Below are 24,052 nucleotides of genomic sequence, written 5' to 3'. Positions count from 1 at the left end.
AGTGGTCAAATACCCCTACTTTTGGTTTTCTTCTGTTTAATCGAACAATATTTGTTCATAAAGCTTCACCTGTGCCATGCCCTTTGAACCATGACTTTGGGATGGAAGACATGGAAGGGGTAGACCTAAGGAGACATTCCTAAGAGCAATAGAAGGGTAGACCTAAGGACACATTGCTAAGAACAATAGAAGGGTAGACCGAGGGAGACATAATTGAGAACAATTGGAGGGGTGAATGGACCTAGGGAGACATGGCTACAAACTATAGAAAGGGTAGACCTAGGTGGACAGGGCTGAGAACAATAAAGATGGTCACACCTGAAATTTAGCGTAATAGGTAAAATCAAATCTCTTGTTTAAGGTGATATCAAATATCAGAGTAGCATAAAGTTATTGGTCTAGACTCAGGAATGTCAGGATGACCTGAAGAAACTGACACAGAAGACTATTGAGGTGAGCTTTCACGGATATCCTAAGCACCCCATTGTGTACAACAAAAATTAAGATATTGATTGACCAAATTGTTTTCAAAAAGTGTGTTGAAAGGCTAACTAGCAGTTAAAATTGACTTCTTAATACTTAATCTGCAAGAGTTTGTTATACTGTCCACATACAATTAGTAAATTATTGTATTGCTGCACAGATATTCTTTTTTTGGAATTTTCCAAGTAGTGACTAGTTGTATGATTTCATGTTAGGGTATTTTATTTCAATAATACAGAACAATAAAACACTTTGGCCATAATATTCAGTGATGGAAGTTATATTCACCAATAAGAATGGTAAATTTTGACTCACAAAAATTAGAAACCGAAGGGGTAGGTATCCAATTAGTGTACTGTATTCAAATTTCAGTTACTCAGCATTGCCTTGGTCCTGAGTAATCAGATTTCTGTAAAACTCTTAGAATCAAGTTCAAGACATATTAATCTAAAACAATATCAATCTAAAATTACTAAGACAATATCAAGGAAATGTTTGCACATACATGCAAATAGACAGGGTCCGCCAGATGATTAAATGACTAGACGAGAAAAGAAAAATACATCTTCGATATGCTGTAACTAAGTATGCACAAAAAAGAACACAGTATTAAAACAAAGTACAGTTATTATATACTTTTGAATGTTCTATTGGGAAAAATTTACAATATATGAAATTTAGAATCTTAAAAACTCAGAGGCACTGTTTCCTCTGCTCCCAAGTTATTCAGTCACCCTATGAAACCTCAAAAGTGATTTCAAGTCTAAACCACACTTTAGCAGGTAATCCATCCATTCCAGGCCATTTATCATTAGACATTTCATTGTGTCATCTCAAATCTATCAAAAATATTGGTACGAAAACTAATTAATCTGCCATTGATCAACGTTGCCCAGAACCTGTATTTTATACAGTAACATTGGGTTAAGAGTCACTGAATACGAGCAAATTAAATACGGGCATAACCATTTGAATTGGGATAAGAGTATTGAACCAGTCTATGAGCAAAAATCATAGGGCATATGAGCATTTTTTGTGGACAGGTACTAACAAGACTACCATGTGATGTGCAGAAAGCGGTAATGTGGTAGTACCCTTGCTATCCACGCAGTGTTCACCCCATGGAAAGAAAATGAAAAGTTTGTGTGTGGAAGCATCGAGTGATAAGACACCCTCAAAAGAGAGATCAGGTTATGCCCTCAGAGTTGTCAATCCATCCCGACCTTTGCAAAACACTGGCAATCTTGAAGACAACACATGGTAGATTTGTTTTTAACCAACAGCATGGAAAATTAATGCACTCAGTTGGGGAAGACATCATGCTGGTAGAGCCATCATCACTTGTAACTCGCACTTTCTTATCCCTAATGACATAGCCTTGCGAGGCTTCCAGGGTTATCTAACTCTATGTCATAAATTTACAATGAATTAATCAGCCACATGATTAGTATCTTGGAGGAAGTACAATACACCCAATGTGTCATATGAAACACATACCTATCCCTTTTTATAATTGTTGTGGGTGCTTTGAACTCTATGCAAGCAGTCTATTAGGAAGTACACATCGTCTCAAGTTCTCATAGTATCTATTTGGTCCAGGTACCTCATTTTAGTAATAAGGGGATTGATATCTAAATAATGTATCCTAATTAAAGTGAGATTCGGTATTATAAGTTACATGTTTATAAAAAAAAAATTAAAAATTTAAAATTAAAGAATCTTTTTAATACCACTGCTTGATTATTTTCCTCCCTGCCCAGCATTTTAGTTATCAGAGACTTGTAAAAAAAAAAAAAAAAAAAAGAACTGGTTTGTTAGTTCCTATCAATGTACTGAATTAAATTATATACATCACTATTCCCTATACATATATCAACGTAAAATCAGCTACATCAATGTTCCATTGCTGTCATGTTTATCACACACCTAATATGAAAGTATAAACCTGAATCTATTGAGTTTATTCAAGTAACCTATTCACACACACAACTAACAAATAAAATCCAAAAGTTATTATAAACAAAGTACAGTAGTTCACTTATCACCTTAACCTTCTTACAAACTTGGGTTGGAATTTAATCAAACATGAAGCAAACTTCAGAGAGATAATGCTATATAGAGCTATACTATGCTAAAATTTAACTTTACTTGTGTACTCTGACAAACTATACCCCAATTCAAAATTTACTGTAAAGTTATAATACTGCACTCTGAGACAAATGATTTAACGAGTGTTTAATAATAAATGATGCAATAATACACCAAATACAACAAAACCATTATAAAGATACAACCAAACTACAGTTTACCAAGATTACAGAAATGTAGAAACAAACTGAGGATTTCAGTAATCACCCTCAAAGAATTTTGAATATAGTATTGCATCCGAAAGAGATTTTCCCTTACAAAAGAAATATTTCACAAGCTAGATACTGAAAACTGTTATGAAACACACACATGAAATATTCCAAAACACAAACATAAACAATAGGAATGAACAAACTACGGCTACTTACACACAAACATATAAATAAAGACCAACAAACCTAAAAGACCAACTCCATGGTCCCCTTGAGAGACAAAAGATAATTTCAAATGTATCATTAAAATGATTGTGTAATTAAGTCAAGAGCAAATGTTTGTTAATGAAGTCTTACAATACGAAAAATACAGAAAAACCAAACATGGAATTAAAGTAATAGGAGAGTGTATAATATTGTTTTAGTGTAAGTTTTTGAAGAAGTGCAAAGTTGTTTACTGTAAGTTGTAGGCTATACTTGACAAAATTATATGTAATGAGGAAACATGGATAGAAATTAATAAATTAAATATTAAAAATTGGAGAGTCCCTACAAAAGAAATATAAAGTAATCTGTACTTGAAAATACTTCAATGGAAATACTTTAAAGCATTTGACTAATGGGAAAAAGATAATTAACTGAAGAATTATGTATTGTACCTGTAATGTGCAATCTGAAGGCTTAGAAAATATTCTACCCTAAAATAAGACTTTCCCTCATTTAAAATCATTTGAAGAATTTCCTTTTTACATACTGTATATTGCACAATAATTATAATTAAATCTATTAAAGGTAATAATTATAGTGATGGCTTAGAAGTGAGAGAATGGGGTCCAAGAAATTAGAAAAACAACACTCTTGCCACATACTAATAATAAAAGATTATTCATCCCTTACACACACACTTGAATTATCACTTTGTGCCTTTCAAACTTCCACATTCAACCAAAGGTTATCTATCGCTAGCATTACAATCATGTATTTTTCAAATCTAAAATTAAATTAATGCTTACCGTTCGAGAAAAGAAAAAGGACACAAAGTTGCAATGCCCATAAAATAAATTTGCCTTGCAAGAAACTGAAAGACAAATGTCTTAAACATGACCTAAAATTAGGTCTGAAGTGGGCAAACATATGCATAGGAATAAAAATCCTCCCACAAAGGAGGGTGTGAGATCTTGCTCATGGCAAGGAAAGGCCCCATGTGATTGGCATTTTGAGATACTGTTGGCACTACACCCTAAAATGGAACTGGCAGAATGGTGAAAGGTGCTGTATCACAACAACCAGTTAGGTCTCCAAGGGTTGTTGAATCTACAAAGAGGGACCTTCCTTATCACATGGGTTTTTTTTTAGTCTCAACAGCAATCTAGTGAATCAGCCATTTCTATAGGGATAAAGATTTTAAAAGATCTATCTTTAGAGAAGCATGACGGATTTCATCGCATCAGCAAGACCAAAATGGTTTCTTGCTATATATACAATATATCAATATTTAAATTAAATGATATAAAAAATACACTAATCAACATTAATGCACAATTACAGTACAAAGTCCTTTTGTATATTCTTGAATTTTCTAAGATTACAAATATGTTAGTCATTTTTTTGGATGCCTTTAAAAATGGCTATGCAGAAACACAGTAGCATTTGAGTATATTTTAAACATTACAAAAAACCAGAATGCTACAGCACTTTCATTGCCAGAAAGGTGTGTTTTTTACCATTTATGTATTATTACACTTCAATGCAGCTTCAACCTTGAGGAAAAGATCTATTTCCAAGAACAAACTACATGGCCAATTGCTCTCCTCCTGGAATACACCATCGCTTGACTTCTAATTGTTATTATTTTACAGATTCTTCCACATGCTATACTATTCTAAAAGTAAAACCCATTTATGTCTATTTTCTACTGGTATTCCATCATGCTACTAACTGTTATTCTGACTCTTCCTTTGCCGTTTCCACCCTGTTACCGACAATTTTAAGAGTGATGCACCATTTTCCCGACTATTCTAGTACTCCAATGTTGAACTACTGATCCACTTTCTATGGTCTGCTATATTTATATTCCATTTTTCCAATTAAAGAAATACTTATTCTTGTTTACATGCCATGCAATCTTTCGTTATGCCACCTTTTTTTAATTTGCCTTGTCCCATGCTCCACTACATTATTACCTTATTTTAGTAATTAATGGCTGAACCTTTCGTCTAAATTCTGATTTATGAAAACACTGATAGCATCTTACACAGCAGACAGTTCTGCATTCTTAACAGTCACCCTCACTGTCTGTATTCTTCGCAAGTCCATTGCCAGAAGTTCTTCCACATGTTATCACTACGAAAGAGCCCCACAAATGATCTGACATGGAAATTTGATGACGGGAAAACCTTGTATGGTTATACCAATTCACATTTTACGCTATCCTCATCCCTTCATACTTCAACTCTGCTTTCTAAACTGAACAGCACAAAAGAGGGATTCCAAGGATGTTTTGAAACTTCAAACCTTGAGATCAGAATTAGACAAGATAATGGAACTAAAAACTCTCAAGAATCATGTTCATCATCCAAAGGGGGCCCAAAATCAATAATTTAATAGCCTCTATGCTTCTTAATAGACATCAGGGAGCTCATCTGGCCCAGACATTACCATTAAGTTAATCTAGTAAAGACTACAGAGTCTCTACATTCATCTTCTTATGCTATATATTCTGCTTTCAGAGATAAGCTTTTTTTTAACATTGTTGCTCGATCTCTCTCTTAATCTACAACCTTCATGTTTTCCTTTGCTTGCATCTAAATCTGGCTGTCAGTGAGTTGCTTGTTCTCTTTTTCATTGTAAAAATTTATTATGAACTATTTTGATGATTTCTTAGGATTTTTTCTATTCTCTAGACACTCCCTTTTAGACACAGCAGGACTGTCGCCCACCAATTTGCAAAATTATCATTCTTGGATCTGGTTCTATTAAACTGTGGTGCTAATGTTTGTCTGATATATTTTCAACTCATAACCTAGTCTCAATAAACTTCCAGTCTAACGGAAACTTATTGTTTGGGTGCTTTCTACGTCTAGGGGAGGACTTTGCTTTCATCAAAACTGAAAATTCATATTTGGCTTTCTCTACTTTATGCATTTCTTGCTGGGATCAAACCTTTAGCCAATCAGAGACAACAGTCACTTGTTCTCTTCTTACCCATTATATAAAAGTTGCTTCCTGAAGACCCATATATATCTTTCATCTCAACCTTTTGATGAGATCCAGCAGAGTAGTAATCCAATCCAATCTCATCATATCCATTCTAAATGGACCATTATCCTACTTACTCTTAGAGCTTTTCAGATATGTGCCTGAGCCATTAATCCTGTCCTACTCTTCACAACTTGATAAACAGTCAATTCTTTAATCACAAATCGACCAGATTCACGAAACCCAGAGATAAGACGACCTACCAAGCTCCCAAAACTGATTAATCCGACGTAAGTATTAATTGACAACACGAATCCAGATAAAATCCTTTATTACCTGATAACTGTCCAAATTGCGGGCTTATCATCTACCTTCATATTTAGCTAAAAATTATTTTCTAATTATATTCATAATTATGATGTGTTCTCTGTCTTTCTCCCTTATTATGGGTCCTTTTTCAAGAAAAAATTCATTATGCAAAGGGAGCATCTTCAAGTATGTAGAGTCATCCACTTCTAACTTAAGCCTTTGGTAAATTAATTCAATGACCTACATTAACACACCTAATCTAAAAAAAAAATCTGTATTGGAAAAACGGCAGTAAATTTCCTTTCATTGAGTGTTCTCTTTATCTTAAAACTATTCCATGAAACTCAAGTAGAAGTAAATCACATTTGTTTGTGCAAAAATAAAGCCTGTTGAAACAGCAATGATAAAGAAAAACTGTGATGAATGTAGAGAGATGTGTCCACCAATATTTTTTTGCAAGTGTGCCATCAAACACAGTAGGACTGTACTGTAAATTTGTGCTGGATTTCAAAACTTCAAACAAGATCAAACACATATTCAAGCAAGAATCATACAGAGAGAATACATCCAGTGTGCTTATATTACTGCCATAACTAGAACAAGAATTTGTTCTAAAATGTTAACTTGTACTCATGATTGCTAAATACTTACAGGTACAGCTTTTTTATACAAAGAATGAAGCTAAAAGTGAATAAATCTTTTTTTTTCCTTTGTCAAATAACTAACAAAAACACAGAACTTATTAATTCATACCATAGCAGAACTGGGAAAAGAGACCTGGATTATAAGAAACTTTAAATAAAACAATTATAAGGATTTAGAATACTTTAACTTATAAATGAATTATTGTCATCAATTAGTTAAAAAAGGCTACAGTAAAATTTTTAGATTTAAATTTGGTTGGCCAAAATTATTCTTTTTAATAAATCTACCAATAAGAGCAAGGAAAAGTTAATAAGAATAAGGAAGAAATGTACAAGGTGAGAGAGAATATCTAAAAATAACAGACTTATAATTTAAACTTCTATTGAAGAATAACATTTACCTTTTACAAGTAGTGTTTAGATTTTTACTGGTACCAGTCAGTAAGATAGAAAATCCGAAATCTTTGCTATGCACAAATGCCCAGGTTCAAAAGAGTATTGAGCACGAAAAGGAAACTTGGTGTTAATCAGAATGACTTTTATGAATACTGAATATAGTACAGTACTCTAGTCTAATTCTAAAGTAATTTCAGAATGTTTCTACAAGGACATTTGAAGATATTATAGTAAATACTTATATCAGTGGTTCTCCTTATGTATTGGTAGCCATAATTCCACTTTTCCTTACTTAAATAATACAACATATTTCAAACGTAAAAGGTAAATATCAGGTATAGTACCTATATCTATATCACTTTGAAATTTTTAGAATGCTGTACCTTAAAAAATAGCCTTTGCACATATCCATTTTCTATTTTTTGTACTTTTGTAGACAATTTTATGTCACCTACTATAATGCATACTAATCTAAGAGCAGTTCACCATAGTAGATAACTACATTTGATGTTCCCCAAATGCTTACTAGTTACAGTAGACAACATGACATAACTACAGGGTTCTAAGAAATTACACTAACTAAAAGGGCTTTTTATGAATAAAATGCCATTCATCTCCTATGTTGTAAATTGGATCTGAACCCAATTACCACTCTCTTATATGTTTAAGTTCCAACAAAGACTAGGTTGTTGGCTTGAGCAAAAAATTAGGATTAATACAAATTTGGGGTAGCATACGACTATGTTTGAGAGTTTACATTAGATCACTACACAAAAATACTTTCATCTTTATAAAGTGGGACTTGTTTCTGCGTCATTTTATACAGCCTATAATGTTGCAAAAATCTTTATAAATATATCTTTTCTACTAATTCCTATCATTCCAATCTAAGCTAACCTAGTACAGCAATATCAGATATTCATGAATGTATTCATGTTCATTCAAGGAATTATGCTTTCTAACCTTTTTGGTTTCCTTCTTGTATATTATACTTTTAAATTGGTGTGCTTCATTCTCAACTTACAAAAAACAGTGAAAGTATTGCTATTTTTGGAAGAAAGGAATGTTTAGGACCATGACTATTTACCTCTCTCTTGAGGTAATGTTGAGCATATCCATAATTAAAACCCTTATTCCCAGAAGGATATAAAAATAACTAGCTTATATATATACTTTCCTTAGTCTTTTCATTTTTACCATACTTTTTTTAATAATGTATATGGCTAGTAGTAAGAAGGAGAGAGACTGTACGTAGTTAACCAAGTTCTCAAACATCATGAGAACCACTTCTCGGTGCCTCACTTTAAAATATTTGTCAAAGTTCTGTAATGCTTATATATTCAATTCTCCTTTAGTATTATGGAGTGACATCATCAATTCCAGGATGTATGGAAAGATGTTATTTTCATTAGTAAAATAAATTTTTGAATATACTTACCCGATAATCATGTAGCTGTCAACTCCGTTGCCCGACAGAATTCTACGGACGGGATACGCCAGCGATCGCTATACAAGAGGGGGGTGTACTCACCAGCGCCACCTGTGGCCAGGTACTGCAGTACTTCTTGTTGACACCACCTCAATTTTTCCTCGGTCCACTGGTTCTCTATGGGGAGGAAGGGTGGGTCAATTAAATCATGATTATCGGGTAAGTATATTCAAAAATTTATTTTACTAATGAAAATAACATTTTTCAATATTAATCTTACCCGATAATCATGTAGCTGATTCACACCCAGGGAGGTGGGTGAAAACCAGTGTACATGTATATCAAGAAGCTAAGTATCCCGTATTTCATATTATCAGTTATTCAAAATAACAATGAAATTATAAGTACCTGGTAAGGAAGTCGACTTGAACCATTACTCTGCCTTTAATAAGTTCGTCTTCCTTACTGAGCGCAGCGTTCCTCTTAGGAGGCTGAACAACTCTAAGGTGCTGAAGTATAAAGGGCTGCAACCCATACTAAAGGACCTCTACACAACCTCTAACCTAGGCGCTTCTCAAGAACGAATTGACCACCCGCCAAATCAACTAGGATGCGGAAGGCTTCTTAGCCTACCGTAACAACCCAAAAAACAACAATAAAAGCATTCAAGAGAAAGGTTAAAAAAAGGTTATGGGATTAAGGGAATGTAGTGGCTGAGCCCTCACCTACTACTGCACTCGCTGCTACGAATGGTCCCAGGGTGTAGCAGTTCTCGTAAAGAGACTGGACATCTTTGAGATAAAATGATGCAAACACTGACTTGCTCCTCCAATAGGTTGCATCCATAATACTCTGCAGAGAACGGTTCTGTTTGAAGGCCATCGAAGTAGCTACAGCTCTCACTTCGTGGGTCCTTACCTTCAGCAAAGCAAGGTCTTCATCCTTCATGTGAGAATGAGCTTCTCTAATCAGAAGCTTTATGTAATACGAAACTGCGTTTTTGGACATAGGCATCGAAGGTTTCTTGATGGCACACCATAAGGCTTCTGATTGTCCTCGTATAGGTTTTGACCTTTTAAGATAATACTTTAGAGCTCTGACAGGGCAAAGAACTCTCTCTAGCTCGTTACCCACCATGTTGGAGAGGCTAGGAATTTCGAACGATCTCGGCCAAGGACGTGAAGGAAGTTCATTTTTTGCCAAAAACCCGAGCTGTAAGGAACATGTTGCTGTTTCGGATGTGAATCCTATGTTCCTGCTGAAGGCGTGAACCTCACTAACTCTTTTGGCTGTTGCAAGGCAGACGAGGAAAAGAGTTTTGAGAGTAAGGTCTTTGAAAGAGGCTGACTGGAGAGGTTCAAATCTAGAAGACATCAGGAACCTTAAGACTACGTCTAGATTCCAGCCTGGAGTGGACAAGCGACGTTCTTTAGAGGTCTCGAAAGACTTAAGGATGTCCTGAAGATCCTTGTTGGAAGAAAGATCCAAGCCTCTGTGGCGGAAAACTGATGCCAACATACTTCTGTACCCTTTGATCGTAGGAGCCGAAAGAGATCTAACATTCCTAAGATGTAACAGGAAGTCAGCAACTTGGGTTACAGAGGTATTGGTAGAGGAAACTGCATTGGCTCTGCACCAGCTTCGGAAGACTTCCCACTTGGATTGATAGACCCTACGAGTGGAAATCCTCCTTGCTCTGGCAATCGCTCTGGCTGCCTCCTTCGAAAAGCCTCTAGCTCTAGAGAGTCTTTCGATAGTCTGAAGGCAGTCAGACGAAGAGCGTGGAGGCTTGGGTGTACCTTCTTTACGTGTGGTTGACGTAGAAGGTCCACTCTTAGAGGGAGAGTCCTGGGAACGTCGACCAGCCATTGCAGTACCTCTGTGAACCATTCTCTTGCAGGCCAAAGGGGAGCAACCAACGTCAGCCGTGTCCCTTCGTGGGAGACGAACTTCTGAATAACTCTGTTGATGATCTTGAACGGCGGGAATGCATAAAGATCGAGATGGGACCAATCCAGCAGAAAAGCATCCACGTGAACTGCTGCCGGGTCTGGAATTGGGGAACAGTACAATGGGAGCCTCTTGGTCATGGAGGTGGCGAACAGATCTATCGTTGGCTGACCCCACAAGGTCCAAAGTCTGTTGCACACGTCCTTGTGAAGGGTCCATTCTGAGGCGATCTGCCGAGACATTCATATTGCCCTGAATGAATCTCGTTACTAGCTTGAGGTTTAGACTTCTTGACCAAATGAGGAGGTCCCTTGCGATCTCGTATAGCTTCCTCGAATGAGTCCCTCCCTGCTTGGAGATGTATGCCAAGGCTGTGGTGTTGTCGGAGTTCACCTCCACCACCTTGTTTAGCAGGAGGGACTTGAAGTTCATTAAGGCCAGATGTACTGCCAACAACTCCTTGCAATTGATGTGAAGCGTTTCCTGTTCCTTGTTCCATGTCCCTGAGCATTCCTGTCCGTCCAAGGTCGCGCCCCAGCCCGAGTCTGATGCGTCCGAATAGAGATGAAGATTGGGGGTCTGAACAGCTAACGAGAGACCCTCCTTGAGAAGGATGTTGCTCTTCCACCACATGAGAGTAGTCTTCATCTCTTTGGTAACAGGAATAGAGACCGCTTCGAGCGTCATATTCTTGTCCCAGTGAGCTGCTAGATGGAATTGAAGGGGGCGGAGGTGGAGTCTCCCTAACTCGGTGAACAGGGCTAACGATGACAGGGTCCCTGTTAGACTCATCCACTGTCTCACCGAGCATCTGTTCCTCTTCAGCATGCTCAGAATGCACTCTAGGGCTTGGTTGATTCTTGGGGCCGACGGAAAAGCCCGAAAAGCTTGACTCCGAATCTCCATTCCCAGGTAAACGATGGTTTGGGAAGGAATAAGCTGGGACTTTTCTAAGTTGATCAAAAGACCTAGTTCCTTGGTCAAGTCCAAAGTCCAATTGAGACTCTCCAGACAGCGACGACTTGTGGGGGCTCTTAACAGCCAGTCGTCTAAATAAAGGGAGGCTCTGATGTCCGCCAAGTGGAGGAATTTCGCAAGATTCCTCATCAGTCGCGTAAACACCATAGGTGCCGTGCTTAGGCCAAAACACAGGGCTTGGAATTGGTACACAACCTTTCCAAAAACGAATCTCAGAAAAGGTTGGGAGTCTGGATGAATGGGGACGTGAAAGTAAGCGTCTTTCAGATCCAACGAGACCATCCAGTCCTCCTGCCTGACCGCTGCTAGGACCGACTTCGTCGTCTCCATAGTGAACGTCTGCTTGGTGACATAAGCATTGAGCGCACTGACGTCCAGCACCGGTCTCCAACCTCCTGTCTTCTTGGCCACCAGAAAGAGACGGTTGTAGAAGCCCGGGGATTGATGATCCCGGACTATCACCACTGCCTCCTTCTGTAACAGGAGCGACACCTCTTGATGTAACGCTAGCCTCTTGTCCTTTTCCTTGTAGTTGGGAGAGAGGTTGATGGGAGAAGTGGTCAGAGGGGGATTGCGGCAGAATGGAATCTTGTAACCCTCCCTTAGCCACTTGACAGACTGGGCGTCTGCACCTCTTCTTTCCCAAGCTTGCCAGAAGATCTTGAGTCTGGCTCCTACAGCTGTCTGGAGAGGAGGAGAGTCAGTGTTTGCCTTTCGAAGACTTGATACCTTTCTTGGACCTGCCCCTGTGACCGTCTGGGCGGGTACCTCCTCGGTTGGGGGCTCTGCCACGAAAGGGCGGAATAAATCTAGTAGCAGGAGTATCAGCCACTGGGGTGCGGTAAGTTCTAGGAACTGAAGGAGCAACCTTAGCCTTCCGTGCTGAAGAGGCCACAAGATCATGCGTGTCCTTCTGAATGAGAGCCGCAGACAATTCCTTGATAAGATCCTCAGGAAACAGGAACTTAGAAAGAGGAGCAAAAAGTAACTGTGACCTTTGGCAAGAGGTGATACCAGTGGAAAGGAAGGAGCAAAGCTGTTCCCTTTTCTTGAGGACTCCCGATACAAACATAGAGGCCAGTTCGCCGGAACCATCGCGAATTGCTTTGTCCATACAGGACATGATCAGCATGGCCGAGTCTTTGTCAGATGGGGCAGTCTTCTTGCTCAAGGCCCCCAGGCACCAGTCGAGAAAATTAAAAATCTCAAAGGCGCGAAAGACTCCCTTCAAGAAGTGGTCCAGGTCAGAAAAGGTCCAGCAGACCTTAGAGCGTCTCATAGCCGACCTCCGTGGAGAGTCAACCAAACTTGAGAAGTCAGCCTGGGCAGAGGCAGGGACCCCCAAGCCTGGTTCCTCTCCTGTGGCATACCAGACGCCCGCCTTAGACGTCAGCTTAGGAGGTGGAAACATAAAAGACGTCTTTCCCAGCTGCTGCTTGGACTGCAACCAATCCCCTAACATTCTCAAAGCTCTCTTAGAAGATCTAGCGAAGACGAGCTTAGTGTAGGCAGACTTAACAGGTTGCATGCCTAGAGAGAACTCGGATGGAGGAGAGCGAGGGGTAGCAGAAACAAAGTGATCCGGGTAAAGTTCTCGGAACAGAGCCAGAACCTTGCGAAAGTCGATGGAGGGTGGCAATGACTTGGGTTCCTCCACGTCAGATGAAGGATCATCCAGGTGAGCAGCTTCATCCTCAGAAACCTCATCACCTGAGGGTTGAGAAGCGAGAGGTAAGGTTAAAGCGGTCTGCTGAATGGCTGAATCCTGAAGAGCGGGTGCATGCGCACTTGCGGATTCATCCTCAAGTCTCTGTTGAAGAGGATGAGGGCTGGTAATGACAAAGTCCTGAGGCTGGGATGAAGGAGGTTCTGCGGAGGTCTGAGGAGCAAGCGTGGTGAGAGGCGACTGTAGTAAAGCATGAGGCTCATGCTGCATAGACTGCGGTTCAAGTTGAATGGGAAGAGGCTCAAGCTGAGGAGAAAGTGGCAGATGCATGCGTTGAGGTGGCTGATTCATAGCATGAGATTCCTGCCTCAAGAGTTGCGCTTGCCTCAAGGGTTGAGGTGGCTGCGCAGAGAGAGGCTCTTGACTCACGAGTTGAGGTTCTTGAGGTGCTTGCCTCGAGAGTTGAGGTTCTCGCCTCGAGGAAAGTGGAGGTGGCTGCTGCGAGAGTTGAGGTGGCAGGTGCCTCAAGGATGGTAGAGGTTGTCGTACCTCAAGAGGTTGCTGCCTCGAGGGTGGTTGTACTGCAAGATACTCCTGCCTCAAGGGTAGAGGAGGTTGTAAGGCATAAGGCTCCTGCCCCCATTGTTGAGGAGGTTGCTGCGTGGTAAGAGGCTCCTGCCTCAAGGAAAGTGGAGGTTGTTGCCCAGCGCTGGTATCTGGCAACTCCCAACGCGGCAGCTCACGCATGGAGGTAGCTTGAGGAACCTCAACCTCATACGTCTGGCAGATTGTACTGCGCAGAGGAGGAGGTGTATTAACCTTCTCTGCCTGAAACTCCCGCATCAAAACCGCAAGCTGCGACTGCATAGTCTGCAGCATAGCCATCTTAGGATTAACAGAAGTTGAGGTCTGTTGAGGCATAGCTTTAACAGAAGTTGAGGTCTGTTGAGGCAGCGCCTTACCTCTCTTAGGAGGCGTGCAGTCACCTGATGACTGCGGCGAGTCCGAGCTAGCCCAATGGCTACACCCTGGCTGTTGGACTCGCGCGGTCTGGACTTTACGCTTAAGAGGTCTTGAGGCCTGAGTCCAGCGTTTTCTCCCCGAAAAATCTTCTGCAGACGAGGATTTAAAGGGCTCAATCGTCTGAGAGTGGAAGTGACGATCTCTATAAGATACGCCCGCAACCACTGAGGATACTACTGTGCGCCGATCAAGGCCTGCCGAACCCTTTTGCCCTTCGACATTGCTTCTCCCCTGGGCTTGGGAGCTTGCAAGAGGTCCCGGACTGGGAGGACGACTGGCACGCACAGAAGTATCCTCACGCGCAACACTGACACTGACACTAGCACTAGGCACAGCACTGGCACTACCACTTCCCACTGCACTTTTCACTTTAAGTTCCTTGACGTCTGCCAAAAGGAACTTGTGGTCACTCACTACCGACTCCACTTTATCACCTAAAGCCTGAATGGCACGTAAAACATCTGACATATCAGGCTGAGCACTAATAGTAGGTTCGGGGGTAGCCACTACAGGGGGAGGAAAAGGTTGAGGATCATGGGGGGAGGAATAAAGTAAAGAGCGAGCCGAACTCCTCCTAACTCTCTCTCTCTCTAACTTAGTGGTATATTTGAGGAATCGAATAAAATCAAGTTCCGAAAGTCCGGCACATTCCTCACATCGATCTTCCAACTGACAGGATTTTCCCCTACAGTCGGAACAAACGGTGTGAGGATCAACCGAGGCCTTCGGAAGCCGCCTAATACAAGTCCTACATCGTCTTTGGGGAGGGGCTTGAGAATGGTCGGACATCTTGAATCAGAGAACAGTCAAGGGGGATTCCAAATTAAAGCTAAAGATCGTTAAACCATAAATCAAAATTAATCCAAAAGCTATCTAAGCTAAGGGAAAAGCTTCCTGTATAGCGAAAGCTGAAATCTCAGAGCAATACTTCACCAAAACCGTGAACAAAGACTCCAAAATTATAAGCGTATCCATGTAGGTCTTGCCGGAAGCACGACAGAGGAAAAATTGAGGTGGTGTCAACAAGAAGTACTGCAGTACCTGGCCACAGGTGGCGCTGGTGAGTACACCCCCCTCTTGTATAGCGATCGCTGGCGTATCCCGTCCGTAGAATTCTGTCGGGCAACGGAGTTGACAGCTACATGATTATCGGGTAAGATTAATATTGAAAAATAAAGATTATGCAGACAACGTTTTTAAGTTCCATTTATTCCACCTCTAAATCTAATTCAATGTTAAAAGATCCATCAAAATAATGCTTATTTTACGTGAATGCATTTTCCTTACACTATATATTTCCCAAAACTATACATTTTTTTTTTCTGATTTACAACTTCATAATAATTATGTGCTTACCCATGAAATTGTTAGATTTTGGTCCATACAACTTTTCTTGGAAACTAATAAAACTATAGTTAATTGACTATACTGTATATCTGATGCCAATATAGCTGGATCAAATGGCTTCTGCTTAGCAAAACTTGAAATAGCAAAGACTGAAGATTCCTTACACAAAATTGGTTTTCAGAAATTACATAAATACCGATATCATCGGTATTTTTTCAAATTATCTTGAGGGTACAATTAGGCACACTTCTATCTTATTTCTCTTCCTATTTTTTCTTTAGTTTTTATAGTTTATATATGAAAGGTCTATTTTCTTGTTACTACTATTGAAATATTTTACTTTAATTGTTCATCACTTCTTTGGTAGTTTATTTATTTCCTTGTTTCTTTTCCTCACTGAGCTGTTTTTCCCTATTGGAGCCATTGGGCTCATAGCATCCTGTTTTTCCTACTAGGGTTGTAGCTTAGCTAGTAATAATAATAATAATAATAAACAATAACTATGACAAAATGTTTTCAATATACTGTAATGCAAAAAGTACTTACTCTGAAATGATGGAGTCCTGCTCCAAAGATGAGGTGGGTGATGCAACCGGTCGTTGGTGATCCAATTCCACAGACGTACGCGTACTGCTGGAAGCAGACCAGTTACCAGATGATGAATGGGTCCCGTCGTCTCTAGTGCCTTCCCTGAAGGAAGCCGTGCATTCATGCCATTTAATACCCATCATGTGTTCTTAGAAGCTAAACCCCACATGGTCAACTATGTGTCCTTAGAAGCTACACCCCACATGGATCAGCTATATTTAAACTAAAGTTTAAGAGCTATTGTAACAGAGTTCATGAACACTTAACAAACCACTTGCATGGTTCCTTCAGTAACAGTTTCCACTTTAAGAAATCAACTGATAACCATTAAAATTACCTCGTCTAAAAAATGGATTTCTGAGCTAATTCTTCTATGATATTTTGACAAGAAATCATAAAGCTTTTAATTTCACTTGAATGGTCTGAAAATACTGAATATATTTCAATGAAATATTTTTAAAATTTTCATACTTAAACCTATTCATTTGGACATTATAATCAATTAATGAATTTTCATATGCTGTTCAAAATTCATTACGCTTTTAGAACATGTTCGCTATGATTTATCTTACCCGTATTCAATTACTGTACTTATAAACAACCAAAGGCTCGGCTCCAATAAATCTGACTCATTGAATGTATATCTTTTGAAAGTGAAAATTATCATAACATATATCAATTAATTTCAGATAAACCAACTCAATGCCATAAGGAAAAAACAGAATAAATAGTTATATAGATATCATTCTTATGGGAAAATATCTACAAAAAGTAGAGATAAATTCAGCACCTGAAATTTAAATTTCATATAGCATACAAAGAACTGCTGTATGAGCCCTCCTAATACTGTTATGAACCAAACCACAAACTACCTCTACTTGAAACTCGTCCCTTTTTACAAAATTAATATAACCGTGCAAGGGTTATGAAGTCAAAGTTAGTTTTCTCCACAGATAAGCTTCCTCTTTCAAAACACAAATTTTTTTTCATATATAAACATCTGAAAACCTACTGTAAATAACCATGTCTTTTACTTTACACGGAATTAGGAAAATAATTATACAACTGAAATATAGCAAGACATTACCCAATAAATTAGGTAAATAAGTAAAATCACAGGAGTTTCCTGACTAAATTGAACATTAAATACATTAGATTACTCGGAAAGGATCAGTTGTATTCTAAAAACCTATAACAATAAGAACAAGCATCAGAAATTACATGTTTCTAAACATTTCAGCTGAACTAAATATCTTGAATGCCTATGTAAGCTCTAAGACACTGGTAAATTACATATTTGCTATAAAACCAACTTGAGGGAGTTAATGATAGAAAAAATTTTAAGTGCTAAAAATATCAGTTTTCATTTGAGATGCAAGATGTCTAGTTAATAAATTCAACTAATGAATTACCCTAAGTAGCAGGTGAGGATTACTATACTCAATTTTTTATAATGAGGCGCATTTGCACTGACTTGCAGCAGTGCCCTTTTAGCTCGGAAAAGTTTCCTGATCGCTGATTGGTTAGAATTATCTTGTCCAACCGATTAGCGATCAGGAAAATTTTCCGAACTAAAAGGGCACCCCTGCGAGTCGGTGCAAATCTGCCTCACTAAAAAAATTTGACTATAGTAGTTTTGACTTTAATAAATTAAAAAATATATAAAAAAAAACTAGTGTCCTAATTTTTCATGGACTTTTCCACAAATCTGTATATCTAATGGATTTTTTCAACATGAAAAAATATAAGCCACTACAGAAACTCCTATAAAAGATATAGCTGTGTCCTTGAAACGCCATGCATAGGAATATGCTTACGAAAATAAAATGTTCCGCAATACAAAAGAGTAAAATATAGTAGCATTTACTGGAAAAGTGTAGCATATTTTGATAAAATACAAGAAGAAAATGTATAAAGGAAAATAAAGAATATTGAAAAAATACTTAACAGCTGAATACATGACAAATTTGGTGGTTTATTTAGCATGTAATGTAGGAAAAAAAAATGCATAGAATGTGATAAATTGACAAGCTGGTCAGATGTTCATGGTTGCTCACAGGTGATGAAAAAAAGTCTTTCTGCGATTCACTGTTTGAGCTGATGAATTGCTTTCAGAAAACTTTTCTTTATCATTTGTCTTCAAAATAGATGTTTCTATAATTTCAATGTTAATTAGTACTTATTAACAACATTATAGTGTTTTTAGAAGTATAGAAGTACGGTATGTACTATACATGTAACATGGCCTGCTAAAAGTTACAACAGGTTACAGCATCAGTCACAGCAGCTGTTCTCAAAGTTTGATGATACTTGAGACTGGAAATCTTACCCTCAGAATACAAAAGGCCAACTGTATTTTGATTTTCCAATTAGGCCAAGAAGACATAACAAGAAATCATTTTTCTTATTTCAAAATATGCCAAGGCATTCTCTTAGCCTATTACTTTGGTACTTGCATGGTTGACTAGCCAAGAATTTACCATGGAGATAATCATGTTCTATAATGTGGTGAGAGACCCCTAGCCCAGCACCTACATCCTCGATTAAAAGATTTACCTTTAAATCAATCAATTTTCATTACATTTCTGGGAAGGAAGAAAGGAAGGACCTGATATCATAAGACTGGTTTACATTCTCAAAACAACAAAAGATTTTACAGAGTTTACATATTTATACGCAATAAAAACCATTGTATCTGTTTTAATGTTGTTATAGTTTTCAAAATATTTTATTCAAATTTTTTATTACTGTACTTCTTACATCGTGTGTTTATTTCCTTATTTCCTTTCCTCAGTGGGCTATTTTTCCCTGTTGGAGCCCTTGAGCTTATAGTATCTTGCTTTTCCAACTAGGGCTATAGCTTAGCTAATAATAATAATAATAATAATAATAATAATAATAATAATAATAATAGGTTAGAATTGTCTATGTAAGTTGAATATGATCTCAACCTATCCATTGAAAGTTCATGTGAAAAAGTTAATCAGTTACTCCTATCTTTTGAGTGATATGTTCAATACACTGGTAGCCAGTTCAAAGTAAATAGAGTTGTATATCGCAGGTACTTGTTGTGTATCTAGATAATGTACTGTCCATTTCTGATTAGACCCTGCTTGGGAAGCAAGCACCTTTCATTACAATTCATGAGCAAGTTTACATTTTCCATTGTTCTCAATCACTTTAGCTTTTCAAGCAACAAAATAATAGGCCCTGGTAAGGCATTATACAGTAATCAGAACAGAGTAATACAGTACAGTACTTTCAGGTTCTGTCATATTTATAATGGAAATCTTCCCAATGAACCCTATGTCTTTGAAGATCACATAGAGATATAGATTGAATATTTCCATAAGTGTAATGAAGGTGGAGCGTATTCCATAAGTGTAATGAAGGTGGAGCGTACAAAGGAAATAAATCATAATACTCAAGTAGAGTGAACTGTTTCCATATGCTTGACAAAACTAAGAATACAAATATTGCATATTATTTTCAACAACTAAAATTTAATACAAAACTAATTTGACTTCATAGAAGTGTTTGAACTCGGAAACAATAGCTCTGTAACTAAACTATGGTGTATATTTATCACTTAACTTAGTAACTAAAATGAAACACCTAAACTAAACAAAAACAAAAAAACAATACTATACACAAACTATAGCATTCAGTAGTAAAACATCCAGGAAAAATCAAATCTCACACAAAGCACAATAACATTGCACTCTTATTCAACGAAAACATCATGCACGTAATAACACAAAATTTTAGTAAAAATGCAGAGAAGCTCAAGTTCATTGGATGCATTGGCTCTAAATAGCAATCTGCTATAGGGTTCCTGCAAGTTGAAGCTAAGGCAAGACAGAAGCAAGTGGGGAAACAATTCACAGTGCAATTGTTACAGCTGCAGTAGCTGGAAACTACACAGCGTGATACGAGTAATCCTGCATCAGTGCGAGTGACTGATTTGCTGTGAAGTGTTATCATGTCATTTAGGTTGTGTTCGTATAAACACATTTATAAATGACAGCAATAAACGGTAAACTCACTGAAACATTATTTTTTTTTATCACCAGCACCATTCGATCTGCGTGTGGCAATAATCAAACCGAAATCATTCAGTATTCTCTCCACTAAATCCTTCCACAAGAAAAATGTATATTTCTTTTACTTTTCTCCTAACTATACCTCATTACAGACCAGTGACCTTAGGTCAGTGATTACAAAAATGAGCAATAAAACTGTTGTAGTGACAGGCAACAGTGCAAGTCACAGAATGTGCTACAGGAGCTAACTGATAAAGGCACATCAAAGTCACAGCTGTCAGGTATCATTGGGTGAAAATACAGTTTAAACAACTCTGATTGTAGTTTGTCTCGTTACTGTAACAAAGACATGCATCGAACATACTTTAAAACACATCGCTAGCTTCCAACATTACATCAGAAACAGGTAGAAAATATGTAGGAAAAAAATGGAAATAATATCTCGATAAAAAATTTCAACAGTTACTGAAGTTATTATACTTCAGCGAACAGCAAAACTATATCTAAAATGTGTAACCAATAGACATAGTACACAAAATACTAAGAAAATAAAATGTCAAACTACATTTAAATACAGTAAGGCCAAGACAGACTCATGCAGACAAGGAGCACCTGGCAAAATATATCACCTCATCTTGTAATAACCTACTCATTTTGTTAAAATTTCATTCAGTTCCAAGGCAATAACTTGAATAAATAAATCACACACAGAATACAATCTTCAGTAACCAGGGAAATAGATGATCAATATGATTGATGCTTTTATGATGCTCGAAATGCACAGGTGACATTAGTGTCATGTGACTCAGCCACAACACAGAAATACAGCCTTTTTTATTTTTGTTATTTTGATGTTAATCACTTAAACAATCAGAAGCTGTTTGTTATTACACCCATATTCCACATACCAAAGTCTCATAATTTTTGTTTCTGCATATTGGTAATCTCCGTTTACTTAGGGAACGTCTCTGCTTCTTTAGAAAATTATCGCCATGTTCAAGGAAGCAGAGAACTACGACAACTGGTATTACAATCTGGGCAATGGCTGCAGTGTACTGAATAGAGCAAAGATTGATTAAATTAAAACAGGTAAATCATGCCACAAGATCAATTTCCCCTTCTTTTAGTCAGTACTGTAACTGTAAAAATGATTAATCCTTGTCTGTACAATATGCTTGATAAACCACAAAAGGTTATACAGTAATAGATCTAAGGATACATATAAAGAAATGATAACTATACCTCAGTTTAACAGCTACATTCATTGCTCCCGACTGCGTAGATATAGGAAGTTGCGACTTCTGTGGATAACGTTTATCTGCAGAACCGTCGCACTTAGAATTTTGGACTGTTTCATAAATGTGGCTTCTGATGAGACCAGTTTCCCGCCTGGTCCCGTTCACTACCACAGGCGCCTCCTGTCCTGAGGGTCCAGCTGCTTGTTCGTGTATTATCTCATGGTCCCTGGTGCGATTTATTGGATTACTTGGGCAATTCTTACAGTTTTAAACAGGGAGAAAATATCTTAGCTTCGTAAAGCAAAAGGGAGGAAGAAAAGCAGGAATAAAACGTTGCAAACAATAAATCGCAGACAGTTTAATTACATTTTATGCACTGAACGGATCCTTTTCTACACTATTTAAGAGCACTTCTTTTTATTAATGAATCAATACTTTTCATCACTTACTAATCAACTTGCATTCCCACAGTTTCATAAGCAAGCAATTTAGTTTTTATTCATAAAGAACAAGACTTAAATCACAGTTTAAACCACACTTTGAATAAATTTTATAATGTCAACTGCAAAAACCTTTATACAGATACTGTATATATACAAATTTGAATACACATATATATAAAACTCACCTAAAGGAATTAACATCCTTGGCCATACGTCTTGACAAAGTCTGGACATTGCGAGGAGGTATGGGGATATTCACATCCAATCCCAAAGAATGAAGTTGATTCTGAGGAAAATAAACATATTATCAGTTGAATTATATATTTATAAAAATAAATAAATACACTAATAAAAAAATACTTGGAAATATATATATATTTCTTCGGTCACGCTCAGCAGCATTGCCAGACATATAACTACTCGGTCTCTCCCCGTCCCTCGAACAGGAGAAGAGGGTGTAGGCTTACCCTAGTTGCTGTATTTATAGACTACAATATTACTTTGAGATTTATCTCCTCTATATAATAAAAAGCAAGTGTCTGGCTACACACACATATTTTTTTCGCTCACGCTCATCAGCATTGCCAGACATATAACTACCCAGTCTCTCCCCGTCCCTTGGATAGGGGAAGAGGGAATAGTCATACCCTGGTTGCTGTATTTATAGACTACAGTATCACTTTGAGATTCATCTCCTTTATATAATAAAGAGCAAGTGCCTGGCTATATATATATATATATATATATATATATATATATATATATATATATATATATATATATATATATATATATATATATATATATGTATATATATATATATATATATATATGTGTATATATATATATATATATATATATATATATGTGTATATATATATATATATATATATATATATATATACATACATACATACATACATACATACATATATATATATATATATATATATATATATATATATATATATATATATATGTATGTATATATATATATATATATATATATATATATATATATATGTATGTATATATATATGTATGTATATATATATATATATATATATATATATATATATATATATATATATATATATATACACATCTATAATATTTTTTTTTCCGCTCACACTCAGCACCATTGCCAGCCGTATAACTACTCGGTCTTTACCCGTCCCTCAGACAGGAAAAGAGGGAGTAGTCATACCCTAGTTGCTGTATTTATAGGCTGCAGTAACACTTTGAGATTCATCTCCTATATATATATTAAAGAGCAAGTATCTGGCTATATTTATATATTTTTTTTCTATCACACTCAGCAGCATTGCCAGACGTATAACTACCCGATCTCTCCCCGTCCCTTGGATAGGGGAAGCAGGAGTAGTCATATCCGGGATGCTGTATTTATAAACTACCGTATAACTTTGAGATTTGTCTCTCCTATATAACTAAAGAGAAAGTGTCTGGAAATTATATATATATAATATATATATATATATATATATATATATATATATATAAACATAAATATAAATATATATATATATATATACATATATACACACAAACACAAACAGGTAATCACAACACTGACCTCTCTATCAGAACTTGTTTTCGTGGTATTGGAAGTAGTATCTAATGTTTCAGTGGTATCGAAAGAGCGATCGGTGAAGGAAACACCACCACTTCTGGAGCTAGGGGAACCAGACCTCGGCGATGAGATGCCCCGACCGGACCTGCAATGGAATTAATTCACGGTGTCATGACGGTATCTGGCTATCATCTACATATTAATACGATAGCGTGTGTGTTATTTATTTTGTGTCACGGTTTAAAGAAAAGAAATAATTTCATGGTATACTCTTACAAATTCATGCTTTAAAGAAAACGGAAGTAATTTCATGGTATACTCTTCCAAATTCACATTAGACTTTGATTACTTAACCAAAGCACATCTTATATAGTTTTCCCAATTTTGTCTTTAGCACCTGACTTTAAATATTAGACAAAAATTTGA

The 24,052-nt window shown here is 37.3% G+C and overlaps 1 protein-coding gene across 1 annotated transcript in view; it reads right to left on the bottom strand.

The window, feature by feature from the left end:
• Positions 1-24,052, bottom strand: part of LOC137642789 (uncharacterized) — a 601,025-nt gene that overhangs the window by 49,349 nt on the left and 527,624 nt on the right. Inside the window, 5 exon segments of the mRNA XM_068375642.1 lie at positions 3,030-3,053; positions 16,270-16,413; positions 21,597-21,818; positions 22,221-22,321; positions 23,630-23,771. Of these exon segments, the coding sequence (XP_068231743.1) occupies positions 3,030-3,053; positions 16,270-16,413; positions 21,597-21,818; positions 22,221-22,321; positions 23,630-23,771 (633 nt within the window).

This window comes from Palaemon carinicauda, chromosome 6 (genome assembly GCF_036898095.1).
Source record: "Palaemon carinicauda isolate YSFRI2023 chromosome 6, ASM3689809v2, whole genome shotgun sequence".
Lineage (NCBI taxonomy): Eukaryota > Metazoa > Arthropoda > Malacostraca > Decapoda > Palaemonidae > Palaemon > Palaemon carinicauda.
The sequence above is the reverse complement of the archived record's forward strand: the minus strand, read 5'-3'. Positions and strand labels throughout refer to the sequence as shown.